This window comes from Gordionus sp. m RMFG-2023, chromosome 3 (genome assembly GCF_954871325.1).
Source record: "Gordionus sp. m RMFG-2023 chromosome 3, tfGorSpeb1-WG-v2, whole genome shotgun sequence".
NCBI lineage: Eukaryota > Metazoa > Nematomorpha > Gordioida > Chordodea > Parachordodidae > Gordionus > Gordionus sp. m RMFG-2023.
The window spans coordinates 35,130,564-35,149,292 of record NC_088777.1 but is presented as its reverse complement, the minus strand read 5'-3'; the positions used below and the strand labels follow the sequence as shown (position 1 = coordinate 35,149,292).

Below are 18,729 nucleotides of genomic sequence, written 5' to 3'. Positions count from 1 at the left end.
GTGTTTTCTAATTCTTCTTCTAACTCGAAGGGCACTCTCCTGGCCTTCACAAATTTTGGCTTAAAGTCATTTTTTAATAAAATTTCTATTTCCAAATTCTTGACTTTTCCAATTCTATCATTAAAAACACAGTCAAATTTCTTAATTAGTTTGTTGATGTCACAACTCTCTTCAAAATACCCTTTTTTAGTAAATAACGATTGAATGAGATCATTTTTTTTATAAAATTTCTCAGTATCTTTGAAAGGATTGTCAAAAGTTAAAAAATTCACTCTATCTTCTATCTCATTCTTTATAATATTGTTTACATCAACGTTGAATTTGATTATGTCAAATTCTTTAATCCAGTCTTGACCACATAGAGGTGGTCCCTCCCCATCCAATACATAAAAATTTAAATAATCAATTGTAATCAAATATTTAAACTTAATATTCAAGACCTGACCAACGACTGTGATAGGAGAACCCTCATAAGAGAATAATTTTTTAGAACAATTTTCCAACTCAATTTCTTCATAATTCTCCAATTTTTCAAAATCTTTAATGGGCAAGGATGTCACCGGAGAACCCGTATCTATCAAAAAAGAAAAATTATGATTATTAAGTTGCATATTAATCATAAAATCATTAATAAAATTTATCTTATTCCTTGGCCTCAAATTATATGGCGTTTGTATAATTTCTTGTTTTTTGAAATTGTTGTTGTTGTTGTTATTGTTGTAGTTGTTGTTGTTATTGTTGTAGTTGTTGTTGTTATTGTTGTAGTTGTTGTTGTTGTTATTGTTGTAGTTGTTGTTGTTGTTATTGTTGTAGTTGTTGTTGTTATTGTTAGCCTTGAAAGTCTGCTTGTTCTCTTTCCAGGACGAATAGCCTTGCCAATCGGTTCTATCCTCTCTTCTCCAAGAATCTTTCGCTAAATATGTTTTATTATTATTAATTTCCAACGATTGAAATTTGACAACAATGTCCTCTATAATATTAATCTCTGTAGTATTTTCTTCTATCAACCTAGTTTTTAGTTTTTCATTACAACAATTCAAAATAAATTGCACCAAAATTCAGGATTGAGCCCCGAGCCATACCCTTTCAGTCTATAGAAATATTCGCTGGAAGATTCAAGTCTGTCCGGTTTTGTATTGAACAACTCCAAAATACGCGTGATCTTGTTCTTTTCGACTTTCTTTTGTACTAAATCTTTCATTTGTTGATATGATAAATTATCATTATTATCCATGATACTCACAGCCATATCTTTATCCAATGTTTCAAATAATTTATATTTTTTTGTAGCTTCATCTATAATGATCTCCGCAAGAAATTTCAGATCCAACGTCTTCAACAATACCTTGATCTTTACATCATTCCTATCCTCCATCATATTGAACTGGGAGAAAAGTTCAATTTAGAATAATTTTTGATTTAGAATAATTTTGAATATATTATTGAGCAATGGTGTAAAAGTTCAAATTAGAATAATTAAATATATCTTTTTTATATAATTTACAAAAAAGGAATTACTAGTTATTTTTATACAAGCAAAAAAAATAAGTTATTTAAAATAAAAATATATATATATTTATATATATATTCTGTTGCCTTAAGATATATAACTAAACTTTTAAATATAATTATTTAAATATAACTGACATTTTAAATATAAGTAATAAAATAATAGAGTACAATAGCGCACATGCAACAATTTTAAAAGTTTCTATTATTTAGTAATACTGACATTTATGACTAAGGTGTAATGTTAAAAGTTTATATTATTTAGTAATACTGACATGTAATGTTAAAAGTTTCTATTATCTATAATAGAAATTACCAACGTGTAATGTTAAAAGTTTATATTATTTAGTTAACTGACTAATGACTGATAAAAGTTTCTATATGACTGATAAAAGTTTCTATTATTAGTAATACTAACATTTATGACTGACATGTAATGTTAAAAGGATCTATTATTTGGTATCGGTCCGATTCATTTATCTTTCTTTTGTCATCAAACTATTTAACGTCAAATGGCGAATTTTTTTTATAACATTTATCATTAAAATATTTTACATATTAATATTTACATATATATTTTTCTAGAAAATTGTAAAATAAAGAACAATATTGGCAATATTCTCAACTTAATTAGCAAGATTCTATATTAGTAGTAGCAAATATTTTTCTGAACCTTAAAGGCAAAGGTAAATGTTTTAATTTAAATATTTTACATAATTAATATTTACAGATATATTTTTCTAGAAATTGTAAAATAAAGAACAATATTAGCAATATTCTCAACTTAGTATTAGCAAGTTTCTATATTAATATTAGCAAATATTTTTCTGAACCTTAAAGGCAAAGGTAATTGGTTTTAATTAAAATATTTTACATAATTGTAAAATAAAGTACAATATTAGCAATATTTTCAGGTTAGTATTAGCAAGATTCTATATTAGTATTAGCAAATATTTTTCTGAACCTCAAAGGCAAAGGTAATTGGTTTTAATGATGTGATTTATTATTTTTTAGATATTTGACTGCAAGAAGAGGAAGTATTTTACAAAACAACATGAAATATTATCTTTTAAATTTTATTATAAATAGTTAATTATGTATTTTGATTTGCCTGCAAGGAAGTATTTTACAAAATAATATGAAATATTATCTTTTAAATTTTATTATAAATAGTTAATCAAAATTTTGTTAATATATTTTCTTTTAAATTTTATTATAAATAGTTAATCAAAATTTTGTTAATATATTTTTTTTTAAATTTTATTATAAATAGTTAATCAAAATTTTGTTAATATATTATCTTTTAAATTTTATTATAAATAGTTAATCAAAATTTTCTTAATATATTATCTTTTAAATTTTATTAAAGTTAATCAAAATTTTATTAATATATTTTCTTTTAAATATTATTATAAATAATTAATCAAAATTTTTTAAATGTATTTTTCCTTAAGTATCATTGGGAAAAAATGAAGAGATTGTCCCTTCTTTGATAAATCATGTACAAGAAGATCGAGAGGATGATCTCCTTGTTTTACCATTTTTGGATGAAAGTTATAGATGAAGAAGTTGTAATCGATATCTCCATTGCAGCTGATAGCCTGTAACTTTACCAATATCAGTTAATAACATTCAATTCATATTTAAATATAGAACAGTCCAATGACATTAATACTATAGACTGCCGATCGTAATGCTAAAATCAAATTTGAAGTGGCAAAAATTGAAGTGACTGGTGGCCATTTTGTATTTGTATCTTTTACGAAAGAAGCATATGATAATTTCATAAATTTCAGGTATATTTTTATTTTGTTTATATTTATAATATATATATATTCTAATTAAACACCAATTTATTATTTACCTTATATATTATAGTATATGAATCAAATAAAGGTCACTACTGAATATTTTACTTGAAATATTTCTGCTATTTATTAACATTTGCAATTTATTATTTAATAATGAATATCTTTTATAAGAATTCAATTTAATATTTTTTAATTACTAAAAGATTTAAAATGGTAGTATATTGCTGAGGAAGCAAAATTTCCTTTCATAAGTATGATATCTCAAATTAATTATTCTATTGTAAAAATTACTTATGGCAGATTTCCTATGAAAGATAAAATATTATTATAAAAGTGGACCCATGCTGTGAAGAGAGAGAACTTCAATGTAACAAAATATAGTAAATTATGTTCAAAGCATTTTACACCAGATTCATTTATTCCATCTGTTACAAATCATGTTCAATTAAGAGAGGGAGCAATACCATCAATTTTTAATTTTCCAAAGCCTTCTAAAAGTAACAAAATAATGAATAATAAATTATAACATACAGGTTTCCTAGAAGCCAGATTAATTCAAAAATACATGAATATTTTATTTTATAGAAATCAATTCTAGATTTCTTTTGTATTTTTATAATTTATGTCTTATGTCTTTTATGTTTTATTTTTGCTTATAATTATGTTATACGTTAATAAATATAAACTATCCATTTCTAAATATATTTCTTTATTTAAATTTAATTCACTAAAGTATAAAAATCAATAATGTAAATATATATCATGAAAAATACAAATAATATATATTATGTTATATTTACATCAAATAAAATATTTGTATTATTATAATTAATATGTATCGCGAAAAGAAAATATTAATTCTTATAAATCAATAATAAATACAAATAATATATATATGTTATATTTATGTCTAATAAAATTAATTTATTATAACCAATAAAGTCATTAGAAATTTTCAGATAATTTGTTCTTCACCTATAAATATTTAAGTAATAACATATTTTTATATTACTTAGTTTATTGCCCTTGAAAAAGTACAGCCTTGTTTAGTTTTTGCCTGATATTTAATTGTAATTTTTGATTTACTTTATTACCAAAATGATGCATTCTTATGTGCAGGTATCTGAAAATAAATTTTTATTAAAATCAAGTAAATATTATATATACCTTTTTATTATAAGTCTTATTATAATTTGATAATGACTTAACTCTGCCTCTTGATCAAACATATGATCTTGCAGGTCACTAAGGATATTTGTGCCTAATATTTTTGACAATATTAGACATTCTATTTTTTAAACAGCATGTCTTTAGGTTATTTCATCTACTTTTTCAAAAGCCCTGAATGAGCTCTCTGTTATTTTGCATTTGACACGCTTTGGGATGGTATTATCAATCCACCATAATTCTTAATTTTTATTAATGTATAATTATTGTCGTTTGCGGAATTATCAATTGTAAACAGATATCACATCTAACTTTCTTTTCTTCATATTCAGTAGTGCCCTTTATTTGATTCGTATATACTATAATATATAAGGTAAATAAAAAATTGGTGTTTAATTAGAATATATATATATATATTATAAATATAAACATAATAAAAATATACCTGAAATTTATGAAATTATCATATGGTTCTTTCGTAAAAGATACAAACACAAAATGGCTTCCAGTCACTTCAATTTTTGCCACTTCAAATATATTAATAATGTCGGAACAGTCATATAATTTTATTCTTTCCCAAAAAAAACATAATTTATTATATTCAAATAAATGTCCATATATTCATCATAAATTTGTCTGCATAGTATATGCTAAAATGTAGTTTTTTTCAATATGTTATAGTTTGACAATTAATATTAACATTATATTGTTAGAATAGAATCTGGCCATATTATTACTAATTAAATATTATATTTTATTAAAGGATATTTGTAGCTTTTTAAATTTTATTGTCATTTAAATTCAGAATTTTTGAAAATTATATTTTAAAATAAAACTTTATTATTCATATTTTTTGTATCATGTCTATCTAAATAAATATATGGAAGGAGATAATTGATAAAAGAAATGTAGAATCTAAAAATAATCATTATTTGATTCAAATAATCAATTTCAATTTTTTAACTTAAAACATCGATTAATTAATTATTAGACTTTTATATGTCTTGGTCATTCATAGGTTTTAATTAAATAGGTTAATAAATTAAGCCGGCAATTCAACCCTAAGTATGATCCGAATAAAAATTATAAAATCTGCCTCTTTCAAAAAATATTACAATTAAATAAATATGTTATAGTAACAGACCTAATCTAAACAGATTTAAATAGCAATTATAAATATAAATTTTTATATAATTTGTGCTGTAAAGTAATGTAAAAAAAGTAACGTAGTTACTAATGTCGTTACCTTGAATTTTATTCAAAAAACATCTATTTCAGAGGTGATTATCAGCAGTGAATATTATATATTTCAAATCTTACAATTATTATTTTGCTTATGAATTTTTTTTTAAATTTACAGATAAAAATAATTATAATTTTATTAAATGCTATATAGAAAAATAAGTTATATTATTCAAATGAAACAATTCTAGAAAGTTTATGTTCTCCAATTGAAGAGAGTAAATTAGGTAAGTCTCTTCTCTCTTCTAAAAAATCAATACATAAATTTTTTAAAATATTTTGTTTTATATGGTAACAACAATTTTTTTTGGGAGTGTATGTCCCAATACTCCATTGGCCATTTTTGCCCATGTCGACGGCTATTTCCATCCTTATCTTTTCAATTAGTTCCCATATCTTAGGTTTTTGTGGCCTATAATATGCTGAAATCGATGGTTCCACCCTTCACATACATTATTTATTCGATTTTCCCCAAGAATCGTAACGTTGAATTATAATCTATTTCTATAAAATTTATCATGTTGTTTTTTTTTCCTGGGAATTATTTTCCTCTTACGATTATTTTTATTCATAAAAAAAGCGGCGCCACTATGGGGAGGGTGAGGGGTATTTTTACAAAATAAAAATTTTTTTTAAAGTTAAAGATAAAAAAAAACATTTTATTTTATATAAACAAACATGCAACGCTGGCATCCCCTTCGTTGTGTTGATTTAATGAAACATGTTATCATCCATATAAAATTATTTTCTTTGCAAAAATAATTAAAATAAAACACTTGTAATTTATAAAAAAAATTTAACTTAATTACAAGTTGTAATTAAGTTAGTTAAATTACCGGGGATTACTAACTGTGAATAAAAAATGTTTTAAAGATGGTTTAGTAACTATATATAAACTAATAATTATATAAGAGAATTTAACATATTCTGGAAGAGATAAAATAATTAAATCAAACAAACTCCGCCAAAATCATCGCAATTTGAACAAATATTTGAATGGTTAGTTAGAAAATGGGATCAATGTAGGAAAAATAATAAAGCCTACTAATTTATAATTAAATTTAAATGTATAATAAGATTTAAAAGATTAGTAAATGAGATTTATTTTTTCTTAGTTTACCCAAGGTAGATAGAGCTGTGCAAATTCTATTTTATTTTGCCTGATTGAAATTTATTTTAAAACCCTATCTCAGTTTATACCTATTGATCTATAGGCACTCCTAGCACCTTCCTCCTTACTTTAGCTCTGAGTCTGAAAATATTTTAATTTATTTAAATAAAAAGCATTTTAATTTTTATATAAAGATAAATTTAATTAAATCATAAATATTTAAATTTATGACAAGTAAGGTAATATTATAATTTAGGATATTAAGTAACACTAACATCTAAGTTTTATTTTCGACCTTTTAAATTTCTTATACCTATAAACAATTTAATGTCGAAAACGTTAAAGCTTTCTTTAAAAAAAGTTTGATCCGAATCTATATATATAAGGTAGGTTAAATTTATTCATATTTAAGCACAAATTACATATCATTCATCAAATGATTCACTATTTTACTTTTTATAAAAATAACTGTTAATAAAAAAAAATATAAAATGCTTTATATTATAAATTTGCAATTTAATAGCATTCAACTCATCAAAAAGACGCCTAACTATTGTTCTTTTTATAAGAATAATTATTAATATAAAATATAAAATGCAACAAATATATTGTATAAGTTGGCGATTGAATAACAAGTAACAAAAAGTTTAATATTAAAAAAATATATATAATGCAATATATATAATATAAATTCGCAATTGAATAGAATTTAACTCATAAAAAGGATGTCAAACTTGTACTTTTTATAAAAATGTTAATAAAAAATATAAAGTGCAATAGCATATAACAAAAAGATGCTTACCGATTATACTTTCAAATAAATTGCAATATATATAATGGAATAAAAATATTAGAATAAATATTAATCACATTGATATAACTCCAAAATGATTGTTATTTTCATTACATAAATATATATTTTCTTTAAAAATTTTAATAATAAAAAATTTCATGTGCGAATAATAAGCCTACTTATATTTGGTATGTATTAATATATTTGTCTGCAACATTTTGGCAACAGATAATATTTACACCATTGTTGCCCAGACACCGTTTCCCATAACATTTCTGTTACCTAGGTATTTCTTTAAAAAGATATCCTGTATATTTTCCCATTTCCAATTTGAAATCTTTGCTCCTCATAAAGACAACACATTCCTCCCTCAGGTAATTATAACTTTGCTGGCTATCTCTTTACTTATTCACCTGTAAACATGTTAAATAATTAAATATTATATAAAGACTAGCTAATAACCCGTCAAGAATGACGGGGTTGAGGGGTAATTAGTTAGTTTGTATATTTGGTACAAAATATGCTTTATAGTAAAATTTAGGAGATAAAGAGATAAAATTGTTGCAATGTAACCCGTGAGCATTAAGGGTATTAGAAATATCAGAATTTAAATTTGTGATGGAATCATAATGGGTAAATTAAAAATAGAGATGCTTCTAAATTTTTGAATTTTAAATATGGGCTAGACATTGGTCTCAAAATTTTGTTTTGCATACCCAGCAGGCCTGATCAAAAAACCACGCCCCATGCAACTTTCCCAATATTTTGCCATTTATTTCTATTGTAATTTAATAATAATGTCTTAAATTTAATTTTATATTTAGAATAATATTTAAATTTGTGATAGAAATCTTATTGAATAAAATTTAAAACAGAGATGCTTGGGAATTTTTAAATCTTAAATATGGTTTTGCAGATATAGCCAGGCATGATCAAAAAACCAAGTCCCATGCAACTTTCATAAAATTTTGCCATTTATTTCTATTGTAATTTAATAACAATGTCTTAAATTTAATTTTATATTCCATTTATTTCTGTTGTAATTTAATAATATCTTAAATTTAATATTATATTTAGAATAAAATTTAAATTTGTGATAGAAATCATATTGGATAAAATTTAAAATAGATATGCTTGAAATTTTTTCATTTTAAATATGGACCAGACATTGGCCTGAAATTTTCTAAAACCTGGCCAACCCATAATAATTTTGTAATTTTTTCCCAAGTCTGGAGATAGGTAAATCTCTGAAAACCATATTGTTGGGAAAATATTCTCAAGCCCGCCAAAGACCATAATAATTTTGTTAGTTGAGAACTAAATAAAATATATAAAAGTCATAATTCAATTAAAAATAAAATCAATAAAGTTGCTTTGGCTTGTTTTTTTAATCAGGCCTGGTGATTTCTGCAAAAAAAATTTCAGGCTTATGTCTAGCCCATATTTAAAATTAAAAAATTTTCAAGCACTTCTATTTTATATTTTACCCAATATGATTTCTATCATAAATCTAACTTTTATTCTAAATATAAAATTAAATTTAAGACATGTTAAGGATGTTGAAGCAATATTACTTTGATCTTGATTTTCAATACTACTACACTTTGATATTGATGCAATAAGACTTTGCTCTTGTCTTTTCTTGCTTCGACAAAGTTCCTGTCTCCGTCTGGCTTTCTCCTTATGCTGATATATTATTAAAATTTAAAATTATATACCTATTAAATAGTTTGAATTTTAACTTATATACACTAAAAAGTTATGCATAACTCAATTTTGTAAATTATCATTTTAAGCCCCCATAGAAGAAAAATCCAAGGAGTTGTATGTTATAATAATGATTAGTTATGTCTAAATTTGAGACAAAAATTTACTGTACCTTCCTGGCAGCTAAAATTAAAAAATATAAGAATACCTATTAAATAGTTTGAATTTTAACTTATATACACTTAAAAGTTATGCATAACTTATTTTTGTAAATTATTTTAGCCCCTATAGAAGAAAATCCAAGGAGTAGTATGTTATAATAATGATCAGTTATGTCTAAATTTAAGACAAAAATTTACTGTACCTTCCTGGCAGCTAAAATTTAAAAATATAAGAATACCTATTTAATAGTTTGAATTCTAACTGCAGCTAAAATTTAAAAATATAAGAAAACCTATATAATAGTTTGAATTTTAACTTATATACACTTAATTAATTATGTCTAAATTCGAGACAAAAATTTACTGTTAAGGATATTGAAACAATAATACATTGCTCTTGATTTTGAGTACTACAATTTTATTGTTGATTTTCAATATCTTTTTGTTGAATTGCAGGAATCTACAAATATAATATAATGTATCAGTTATGTCTAAATTTGAAACAAAAATTTACTGTTAAGGATCTTGAAACAATAATACATTGCTCTTGATTTTCAGTACTACAATTTGATTGTTGATTTTCAGTATCTTTTTGTTGAATGGTATTTTGTGCAGGAATCTAAAAATATAATATAATAGTAATTAAATCAAAAAATTTACCAAGAATATCTATTGTATTAGTTAGTTTCAGTTCAGTTGTTTGATTTATCAGTTAGTTGGTAATGGTAGATGAATGAATGTTTAATATGATTCTGTGGTGATTTTTAAAAAGAATGTAAAAAATTTAAAAATATCAGAATACCTATTTAATAGTTTGAATTTTAAAGTAGCTACAAACTTTGAATCGTATCTTCTATTTGATTAATTTTGTCAGATTAAGAAAAAAAAATTATTTTGCCAGATTTAGAAAAAAACTTTGCCGGGATTCGAACCTAAGTCCAATAATCCATTAGATTTGTAAACGACGTTCTTGCCGATTGGGCCACAGGCACTTTTCAAAATTAACGATTTTTAAAAATATATTATAGATCGAAAGTGTGACATTGCCAGCGTAACGGTATTTTTGTGACAAGGCTTTTATATATATTATAGATACTAACCTGAAAAAACAGTTCGCATCGCCTACAATATGATCGGTTATAAAAATCTCTTTTAATATACCAATTTTTATTTTGGGATAACGGCCAATTACTTTGAAATTGAACCGTTTAGAGTGGTATACCTTCCAGTTCCTAGTTGTGCGCAGGAAAAGATTATCAATTTTCTTTGGTATTATTGCATCCACAATAATTTTGTCATCTAAATTTGATAATTGAATAATAACATATTTTTAAGATAACCTTTACCCTGATCTTGTACGCCTACATATCCTTCCTCTTTCACTATACATTTAATAGCTTTTGTTTGATCTATACCAAATGTATCTGTATATAAAAAAAATATATTTAATTATTTTATATATTATCTTTCTCCTGACACGGTTTATTTTAGTGTCCTCCTTTCTAATTTCCAACCCTAGGATTTTAGCTTTATCAAAAATAAAACTTTCTCCTGCAACTTTTATTCCACAGGACATTTCCCCAAAGTGTGCTTCTTTTATGGAAATAATAAATAAAAATATTTTTCCTTTTTTACCTTCTCCAATTGTAGTTTTAAGAAGCCTGCAATGGTAAATATATCAGATTCGAGATGATCTTTCTGATCTGATAATGCCTCAGTGTATTTGGTAAAAGCAGAGTGTATTTACAGAAGTGAGTCAGCACAATGTTGGTTGCGATATGTTCTTAATACCCGCCATCGATAGAATTTTAAAATTTTATAAACCTTTAAAAAATTCCTAAATAGTCCTAACATTTTGAAAATTTTTTTCAATAATGAATGGCAGAGGTATATTTAGGAATGATTTCAAATGTAGAATGTGCAGTTGCAATCAGAAGAATCTTAACAAAGATCACAAAATTATGCTGCAGATGTGTCCATCTTTACAGTTAAAACAATAAATTTTATATCGCCATTGCTAAAACTTAATTATATTTTATATGAGATTTAAATAATAGAACTAAATGTTTACCGTCGTTATTGAGATTATAAAATTCTTGCCATGACATATTATACATTATTTAACCATTAGCTCGTTCTCTAATGTTGTTAAATCCGATTTCTCTCCTTTAGGCAGTCCTCTTTAGGCTAAAAATGCGCTCGGATGAGGCATTAGAATGAGATAAGAAGAAGTTTTGGCGAATCATAAAAAATAGAGAGTATTACAATCTCTTCAAACAAGACATCAATGTCTTTCGGTATTTTTAACCAGGTCATAATATTTATACTATTGTAAATAAAGTTATTAAAATAAAATTTTGATTGTAAATATTCTAAAATTGTCAATAAAAATATCTGTTTCATTTAAAAATGTAATAATTAGAGTATTATTTGAACATTTTAATATAATATTTTTAGAAATAGCGCCATAAAATTTATTAACAATTTTTAACTATAGAGATGAACAGAGCTGTAGCATGATTTTGTGAATCATTTTTAAGAAAAATTTTCAAAATTTTAGGACAGCCTTTAAAATCTTTATTTAAGAAGTATTTTTTTAAGGGTTTGTAAAATTTAAAAATTCTATCGATGGCAGGTATTAATGACAACCACCTGATAGGTATATATCGCAACAACTTACACCATTCCAAGTCAGACAACTTCACCAACTCTTTTAATTCATTAACTTTTTTAGTTGAACTAAATTTGTTAAAACATTTCATCACAATTATTTCGACATCCACAGATAGTGCATTGTCTTCTTGCAATTATTATGTAGTATATATGGCATATACAACCAATTGGTATTAATTCATTATTGTGCTGCCTCAATTCGGTAAATATACTTAGGTTTTTGCCAAAATTTACAAAGGCATTATCAGCGCAGAAAGCAGACATGCAATTCATTGATAACCCTGAATCAGCTATATTTACATTATCTGGTTAGCTACATCGTTGGATTTTTCACTATCCGAGGAAAAAAATTTAACAGTTTTATTGAAATGTTCTTATTCTTGTTAAAAGAGCGAAAGATCAAGGGAAATGTTTTAATATTTCCCTTATTAGATGCATCTGTCAGGATTGCATATGGATGCCCATCTTTCAAATCATCTAGAATTGACTTCTAGATTTAGGTACTAGAACACTTGTGATAGCCTTGCTCATTTTATATTCTACCACAAGTAAGGTTTGCACTTATATTGGAGTCGTTAAATATCATAGGAAAAAGATTCGACCGACATTGTGATAATATAGCTCTGTGAATGTTGAACTACGTGATAGGTGTATACGATTTCCGCAACTGTAGTTGCATCTGTATTATTTATTATTTTTGGAGAATATTTTTGTATTGCAATCGATGTTGATATACCCCACTGTACTGATGAATGAAATGATGTTGATTTATTATTGGATAAAAATAAAACAGGATAGAAATAAATTTACAAACTAGACATGTTTTTCGAATAAATATTTAAAATTTATTTTAAAAATATATAAATAATCAATTACTATCTCTCAAAATTATTATTTAAATATCAAAAACGTTAAAAACTTTTTTAAAAAATTGCGGTAGATTTTTGCGGGAGATTCCAATTGCGGTAATTTTGCGGGAGAGAGATGTCTACGTGTAAACTAAAAAATTGTGGGAGTCTCCCGCTGATGGGGGAAGACATGGCAACCCTGCTCATGATGGTTCAAGAGATAACGGATTGAGCAAGGACCGTTCAACGTTTAAAGCCTTGTGGACTATCCACATGTTACGAGGGATGACAAATGTGGGTGCTGAATTAATTACGATGACCGCGATGCCGTCCAAACGATAATGTGATCCTCGAGGACCTTTCAAAGTGTAACGCTACTAGGATCATCTAAGGTTTGCGACTGAACGAGAATGTTTTAAAATTGATATAGAAGGTGGGGAAGATTTGTAATGATTAGCTATCTAACACGAAGATATCTAAGAATCATCAATCCGGATCTTATGGTTTTTGGAGATGGAGTAAAATTCTAAAATGATTGCTGATCCTATACAGGCGATATAGTAATCATAAATCCATGAAAGAAGTTTCATGTATCCTTGATATACTTAAATCGTATGGAGAAATCGAGCTTATGATTAACTTCAAATAACAGTCATTATGCTTTTCCCATGGTACAGATAAACCCAAGCCATACTATTGAAAGGTTATTGGGGTAAATTTGGATAATAAAGGTCATATAAAGAACGAAGTAGAATTGAGATTAAAACATGCAAAATCAGTGTTTTACAAATATTTTAATTATGAATGACAAGGGAAATATCTGTTAAAAGTAGACTACAGTTGTTTACGATGATCATCCCCATTCTTTTATATGGAAGCAATACCTGGGATGTTTATAAAACTCAAAAAATCTTCAAGTTTTTGTTAATAGATGTTTAAGACCTATTAATGGATATATATATCCTAAAGTTATCTCAAATGTTAGTTTATGGAAATTATTCAAACACACTTCAGTCGTAGTACAACTGAAAAAAAGAAGAATTCAGCTATCGCATATTTTGAGAAACGAGGGGAATAATTTGGCTTATGAAGCCCTTAGCTGGCTTCCAATATATAAAAACAAAAGATATAATTATAAAACTTACTGGCTAAATAACTATATTCGACATTCTAAATTTGAATATAAGTCTAACTCAATTTACACATTTAAATAATAACAAAAGTTCCATTAACAAACTTCTTAAAATGAAAATCAACTATCTTATAGATCGATAGTTTCCTTATATAATCATTCCATCCTTTTGGAGGTTCAGTTATTTCTTTTTCTCCTCTGTAGTTCAATTTCAAAATTTACTACGTAATCTTTATATTCCTATACCTAATACTGTGCACAGCACACATTGGATGGTTATTCGATTTATTTTGCTCATCGTAAGTTTTTAAACTTTATTTATTCATTCATACTTATTTTAGGCTTCTCACAATACTAATTTAAATAAAATTAATATAGCCAATATTACCCTTCCATAATCAAATTTTATTTTAATCGGGTATGGGCTTTTTTTTTATCTCATTTTATTTTCCCATGGGCATTTAAGTAAAGGGCTTTGCCTCTTGCACGCAGGTAACTGTGGCCTGCCCAAAAACGTAGATGGTCATCTTAATTATTTAATTATTTCCCATCTTTCATCCCAGTTAGTTGTTTTTCATAAAAGAACCAAGCGTTACTCTGTTGTATATATATCTCTGATATATATGTGACATTTGAGGGCTAGTGCGCTTAACACGTATTACGTAATTCCTTAGTATTTTTCTTTCACCCCTTTAATTGTTCGCTTTTCAACTGCCCAAAATTCCTACAACAAACTTGTAAAGACAAATAACAAATTTCTAAAAAATTCGAGGACAACTATAATGATTTTATTTCGTTTTTTTCCTTATAATATTAATATTCATTAATTTATTAAATAAATCATTATTCTAAAAACAACAATTTTTTATATAAATCCGTTTTAAATAATAATATATTAAAAGAATGATTACGCAAAAAAAATATTCATCACCAAAAAAAATGACTTCATTTATCATAAAAAATGACTCCACACTTCAACATAAAAAACGACACTCATATCACGCCCCCACTAATTGAAAACCAAACTTTCACCTCGCACCCGGCATAATTATCGTCCCTTTATGGTGTTTTTACGTATTTAAATGGTAGTTAGCTTCTTGAGTCTCTCTCTTTGTGTGCTGCTATTGTCGATTCCTTGCTTAGAAATCGAACAACAGTATTTATTGATAATAGTGAAATAATAAGGAGTGATTTCGATGGATTTAAGTTACCTATTATAAAGGATAAACAAGAATTAGTTCTCGATAAACTTAGAAATCGAACACCAGAGTTTTTGATTAAATATAGAGTCAAAGAGAATAAGATGACAAAAGATATAAATTCTATTGAGGTAACACCAATCGAAATCAACAGACAGAGAAGTAAAGCAGCAGAACAGGAAGAGATGGTCGAAAATAAAAATAGTAATGAAATAAGTATCATTTTAGATCAACATTTTGAGGTTTTTAAAGAAGAGTTGGGTACATTAAAAAATGTGGAAATAGATATAAAATTATTAGAGAACTACCAGGCTAAATTTTGTGCAGTAAGAAGATTGCCATTTTCTTGGATAGAAGAGATTGATACAGAATTAAATAAATGGTTAAAAGAAGGTATAATAAAACCGATAGTACATAGCGAATGGGCAACACCGTTAGTGCCAGTAAGAAAACCTGATAATAGTCTAAGGCTATGCATAGATTATAGGATTTCACTAAATCCTTGGATTATAACGGTAAAGTATCTTTTACCGAGAATAGAACAACTGTTGCAAATTTGAAAGGAGCGATTTTTTTATCGAAGATAGATTTCTCTAATGCGTATTTACAGATTAAAGTTAATGAGAATACAAGTAAAATGTTAACGTTAACAACACATAGGGGTTTATTTGCGTTTTGTAGGCTACCTTTTGGTTTAAAAGTTTCGGCGCCAATTTTTCAAAGGACTATGACGGCGTTATTTCAGGGAATAAAAGGAGTAATGTATTATTTAGATGATGTTCTGATATCGGGTAAAACAGAAGAAGAGCACAATACTAGATTGGTTAAAGTGTTAGATATAATATTGGGAAATGGTTTAAGAGCCAATATGAATAAGAGTGTTTTTGGAGTTAAAGAAATTAAGTATTTAGGACATATTATTAAGGGTAATGAAATTACGCCAATTGCAAAGAATATTGATAAGATAATGAATATGAGAGCCCCGATTAATAAAACGGAAGTACAGGCGTTTTTAGGAGCAACAAATTATTATCATCGTTTGGTTCAAAAATTTACAGAAATTGCCACTCCGTTGTATGATTTATTAAAGAGAAATTGAATGGGGAGAAACACAGTAGAAAAGTTTCGAAAGATTGAAAATAAAGATGGTAGAGAAACCTATATTAAATTGTTTTAATGAGAATTTAGATATTATATTAGCAGTTGATGTGTCCAATGAAGGTATAGGAGGAGTATTGTTACAGATGATTGATAATATAGAGAAGCCTATTTTATTTTTGTCAAGACAGTTAAATAAGGCAGAAAAAAATTATTCAACTATAGAAAAGGAAGCATTATCAGTAAAGTTTGGTCTAACTTAATGTAGAGAGTATTTAATGGGTCTAAGGTTTTTGTTATATACTGATCACAAACCGTTGGTAGGACTATTTAGAAAAGATAATAAAGAGTTAATGATTTCGCCCAGGTTACAAAAATGGTTGTTATTGGTAGGTAATTTTGATTTTGAAATTAGATACAGAGAAGGTAAATTAAATTGTTTACCAGATATTTTATCAAGATTATTCATAAAAAAAACAGAAGAGGAAGAAAGAAAGTCCAAAACCAATAATGTAGAAATATGTTTAGCAGAATAGGAAGTTAATAATATTATAAGATCTTTGAAAGTAGATACTAGAGAGAAACCGATAACTTTGGAACTGGTAGATAATGTATCTAAACAAGATGAAGAATTAATGAGAATTAAAGCATGTTTGAAAGGATACATAGAATGGAAAAATGAGGACAAAGATTCAAAAGAGTTAAGAATGAATTAAATATTGAAGGCAATTGTCTGATGAGAGGATATCGTGTAGTAATTTCATGGAAGTTAAGAAAAGATATTTTAGCAACGATACATACAGGACATAAGGTATAGAAAGGATGAAAAATTAAGCACGGGAATATATTTGGTGGCCCCAAATGAATAGGGAAATAGAAAGTTTAGCTAGAAGTTGTGATACCTGTAACATGTGGGCAAATGTACCAGCAAAAAATAAAACAGATAAATGGCCAGAAACAGAGGTTCCAGGGAAAAGAATACATTTAGATTTTTTAGAATATGAAAAAAGAAAATATTTTATCATGGTAGATGCTGGATCGAAATAAATAGATTGTCAATAGGTGTCAGGTTTAACGACAAGAGTAGCCTTGACGAGAATAAAGGATTTTGTAGGTAAGTTTGGATTAATATAAACTTTAGTTTCGGATGGAGGACCAGCGTTTAAAGGTAAAGTGTTTGACCAATTTTGTGAAAGGTGGAATATTAAGCATTTATTATCGCCACCACATTACCCGAGAAGTAATGGATAGGCCGAGAGAATGGTTTCCATTGTAAAAAGCTGGCTTAAGAAAGAAAAATATGGAGAAGGAAAATGGTGGTTATTGTTATTAGCTTACAATAACACTAAGACAGCCAAAGGGAAGTCACCCGCGGAGATATTTTTAGGTAGAAAAACAAGAACGGAATTAGATTTTTTGAAAGAAAAAATAAAACAAAAGGATAATACATATGAGGAGAAATTTAAGGAAAAGGGAACTTGGTCTAGACATATCAAACAAGTAAGACCTAGATACTTAGAGCAATAATATTGGAGATAATAATAGATAGAATGTTTTAGGAAAATATATATATATATAATGAGATGGAAATTGATGATAGACATAATTATGAGAATCATAATTTCAGAGAATATATAATTGATGATAAACATAGTTATGAGAATCATAATTTCTGACGATATGGAATTGATGATAGACATAATAATGAGAATCATAATTCTAAGGATGATAAATTGATGAAGGACATAATTATGAGAATCATAATTTCTGACGATATGGAATTGATTATAGACATAGTTATGAGAATCATAATTTATAGAGGAATAAAATAATTACGAGAATATGAGAGATTATAGGAGATCATTAGATTTTTTTTTAAAATTAAATTATATAGTAATTGGTTTTAGATAGCTTCCTTCGTCAGAGTAGGAAATAAAATTGTTAAAATCGAAATAAGAGAGATTGACGGATCCGTAGAGTCGAAGAAATGGATAGAAGCTGCCCGGTTGGAGGCACAACAAAGATATGGAGAGTTATTGCAAGAAGTAACGAAAAGACCAAGATATGAGACCAGAACAGATCAAGATTGGGTCAGGAGAAGTCGAATGGAGTGTTGGTCTTGCGGAGGCACCCACAAGTTACGTTACTGTCCAACTGCGGCGTTAACCTCCTACAACAATGCCCTGCTATTGGTAAGAGAGGATGTTGACCAGCCTAAATCTTCCACACAAGGGGGTTTTTAAGGGGGATGGTGTTGTATATTCATTTTTTTAAATAA

General features: G+C 26.5%; 1 protein-coding gene and 2 long non-coding RNA genes across 7 annotated transcripts; 2 read left to right on the top strand and 1 right to left on the bottom strand.

The window, feature by feature from the left end:
• The first annotated feature begins 2,010 nt into the window (after nucleotides 1–2,010).
• Nucleotides 2,011–4,284, top strand: LOC135926264 (uncharacterized). 5 transcript variants are annotated; one of them, XR_010571822.1, is made up of 7 exons: nucleotides 2,011–2,195; nucleotides 2,240–2,355; nucleotides 2,401–2,486; nucleotides 2,524–2,630; nucleotides 2,964–3,112; nucleotides 3,163–3,305; nucleotides 3,621–4,284. It is a non-coding gene; the product is annotated as an uncharacterized LOC135926264 (long non-coding RNA). The 5 variants fall into 5 exon arrangements; XR_010571821.1 differs by having other exon boundaries at nucleotides 2,524–2,546; nucleotides 3,621–4,183; XR_010571823.1 differs by lacking the exon at nucleotides 2,524–2,630 and having other exon boundaries at nucleotides 3,621–3,817; nucleotides 3,863–4,181.
• Nucleotides 4,285–7,745: 3,461 nt separating this feature from the next.
• On the bottom strand, nucleotides 7,746–10,122 carry LOC135927473 (uncharacterized). Its single transcript, XR_010572098.1, has 3 exons — nucleotides 10,016–10,122; nucleotides 9,208–9,319; nucleotides 7,746–8,046 (listed from the first exon to the last, which is right to left on the bottom strand). It is a non-coding gene; the product is annotated as an uncharacterized LOC135927473 (long non-coding RNA).
• Nucleotides 10,123–16,080: 5,958 nt separating this feature from the next.
• On the top strand, nucleotides 16,081–16,452 carry LOC135926927 (uncharacterized). Its single transcript, XM_065462859.1, has one exon. The coding sequence runs from the start codon at nucleotides 16,081–16,083 to the stop codon at nucleotides 16,450–16,452; it is 372 nt and encodes a 123-aa protein (XP_065318931.1).
• The last annotated feature ends 2,277 nt before the right edge of the window (nucleotides 16,453–18,729 follow it).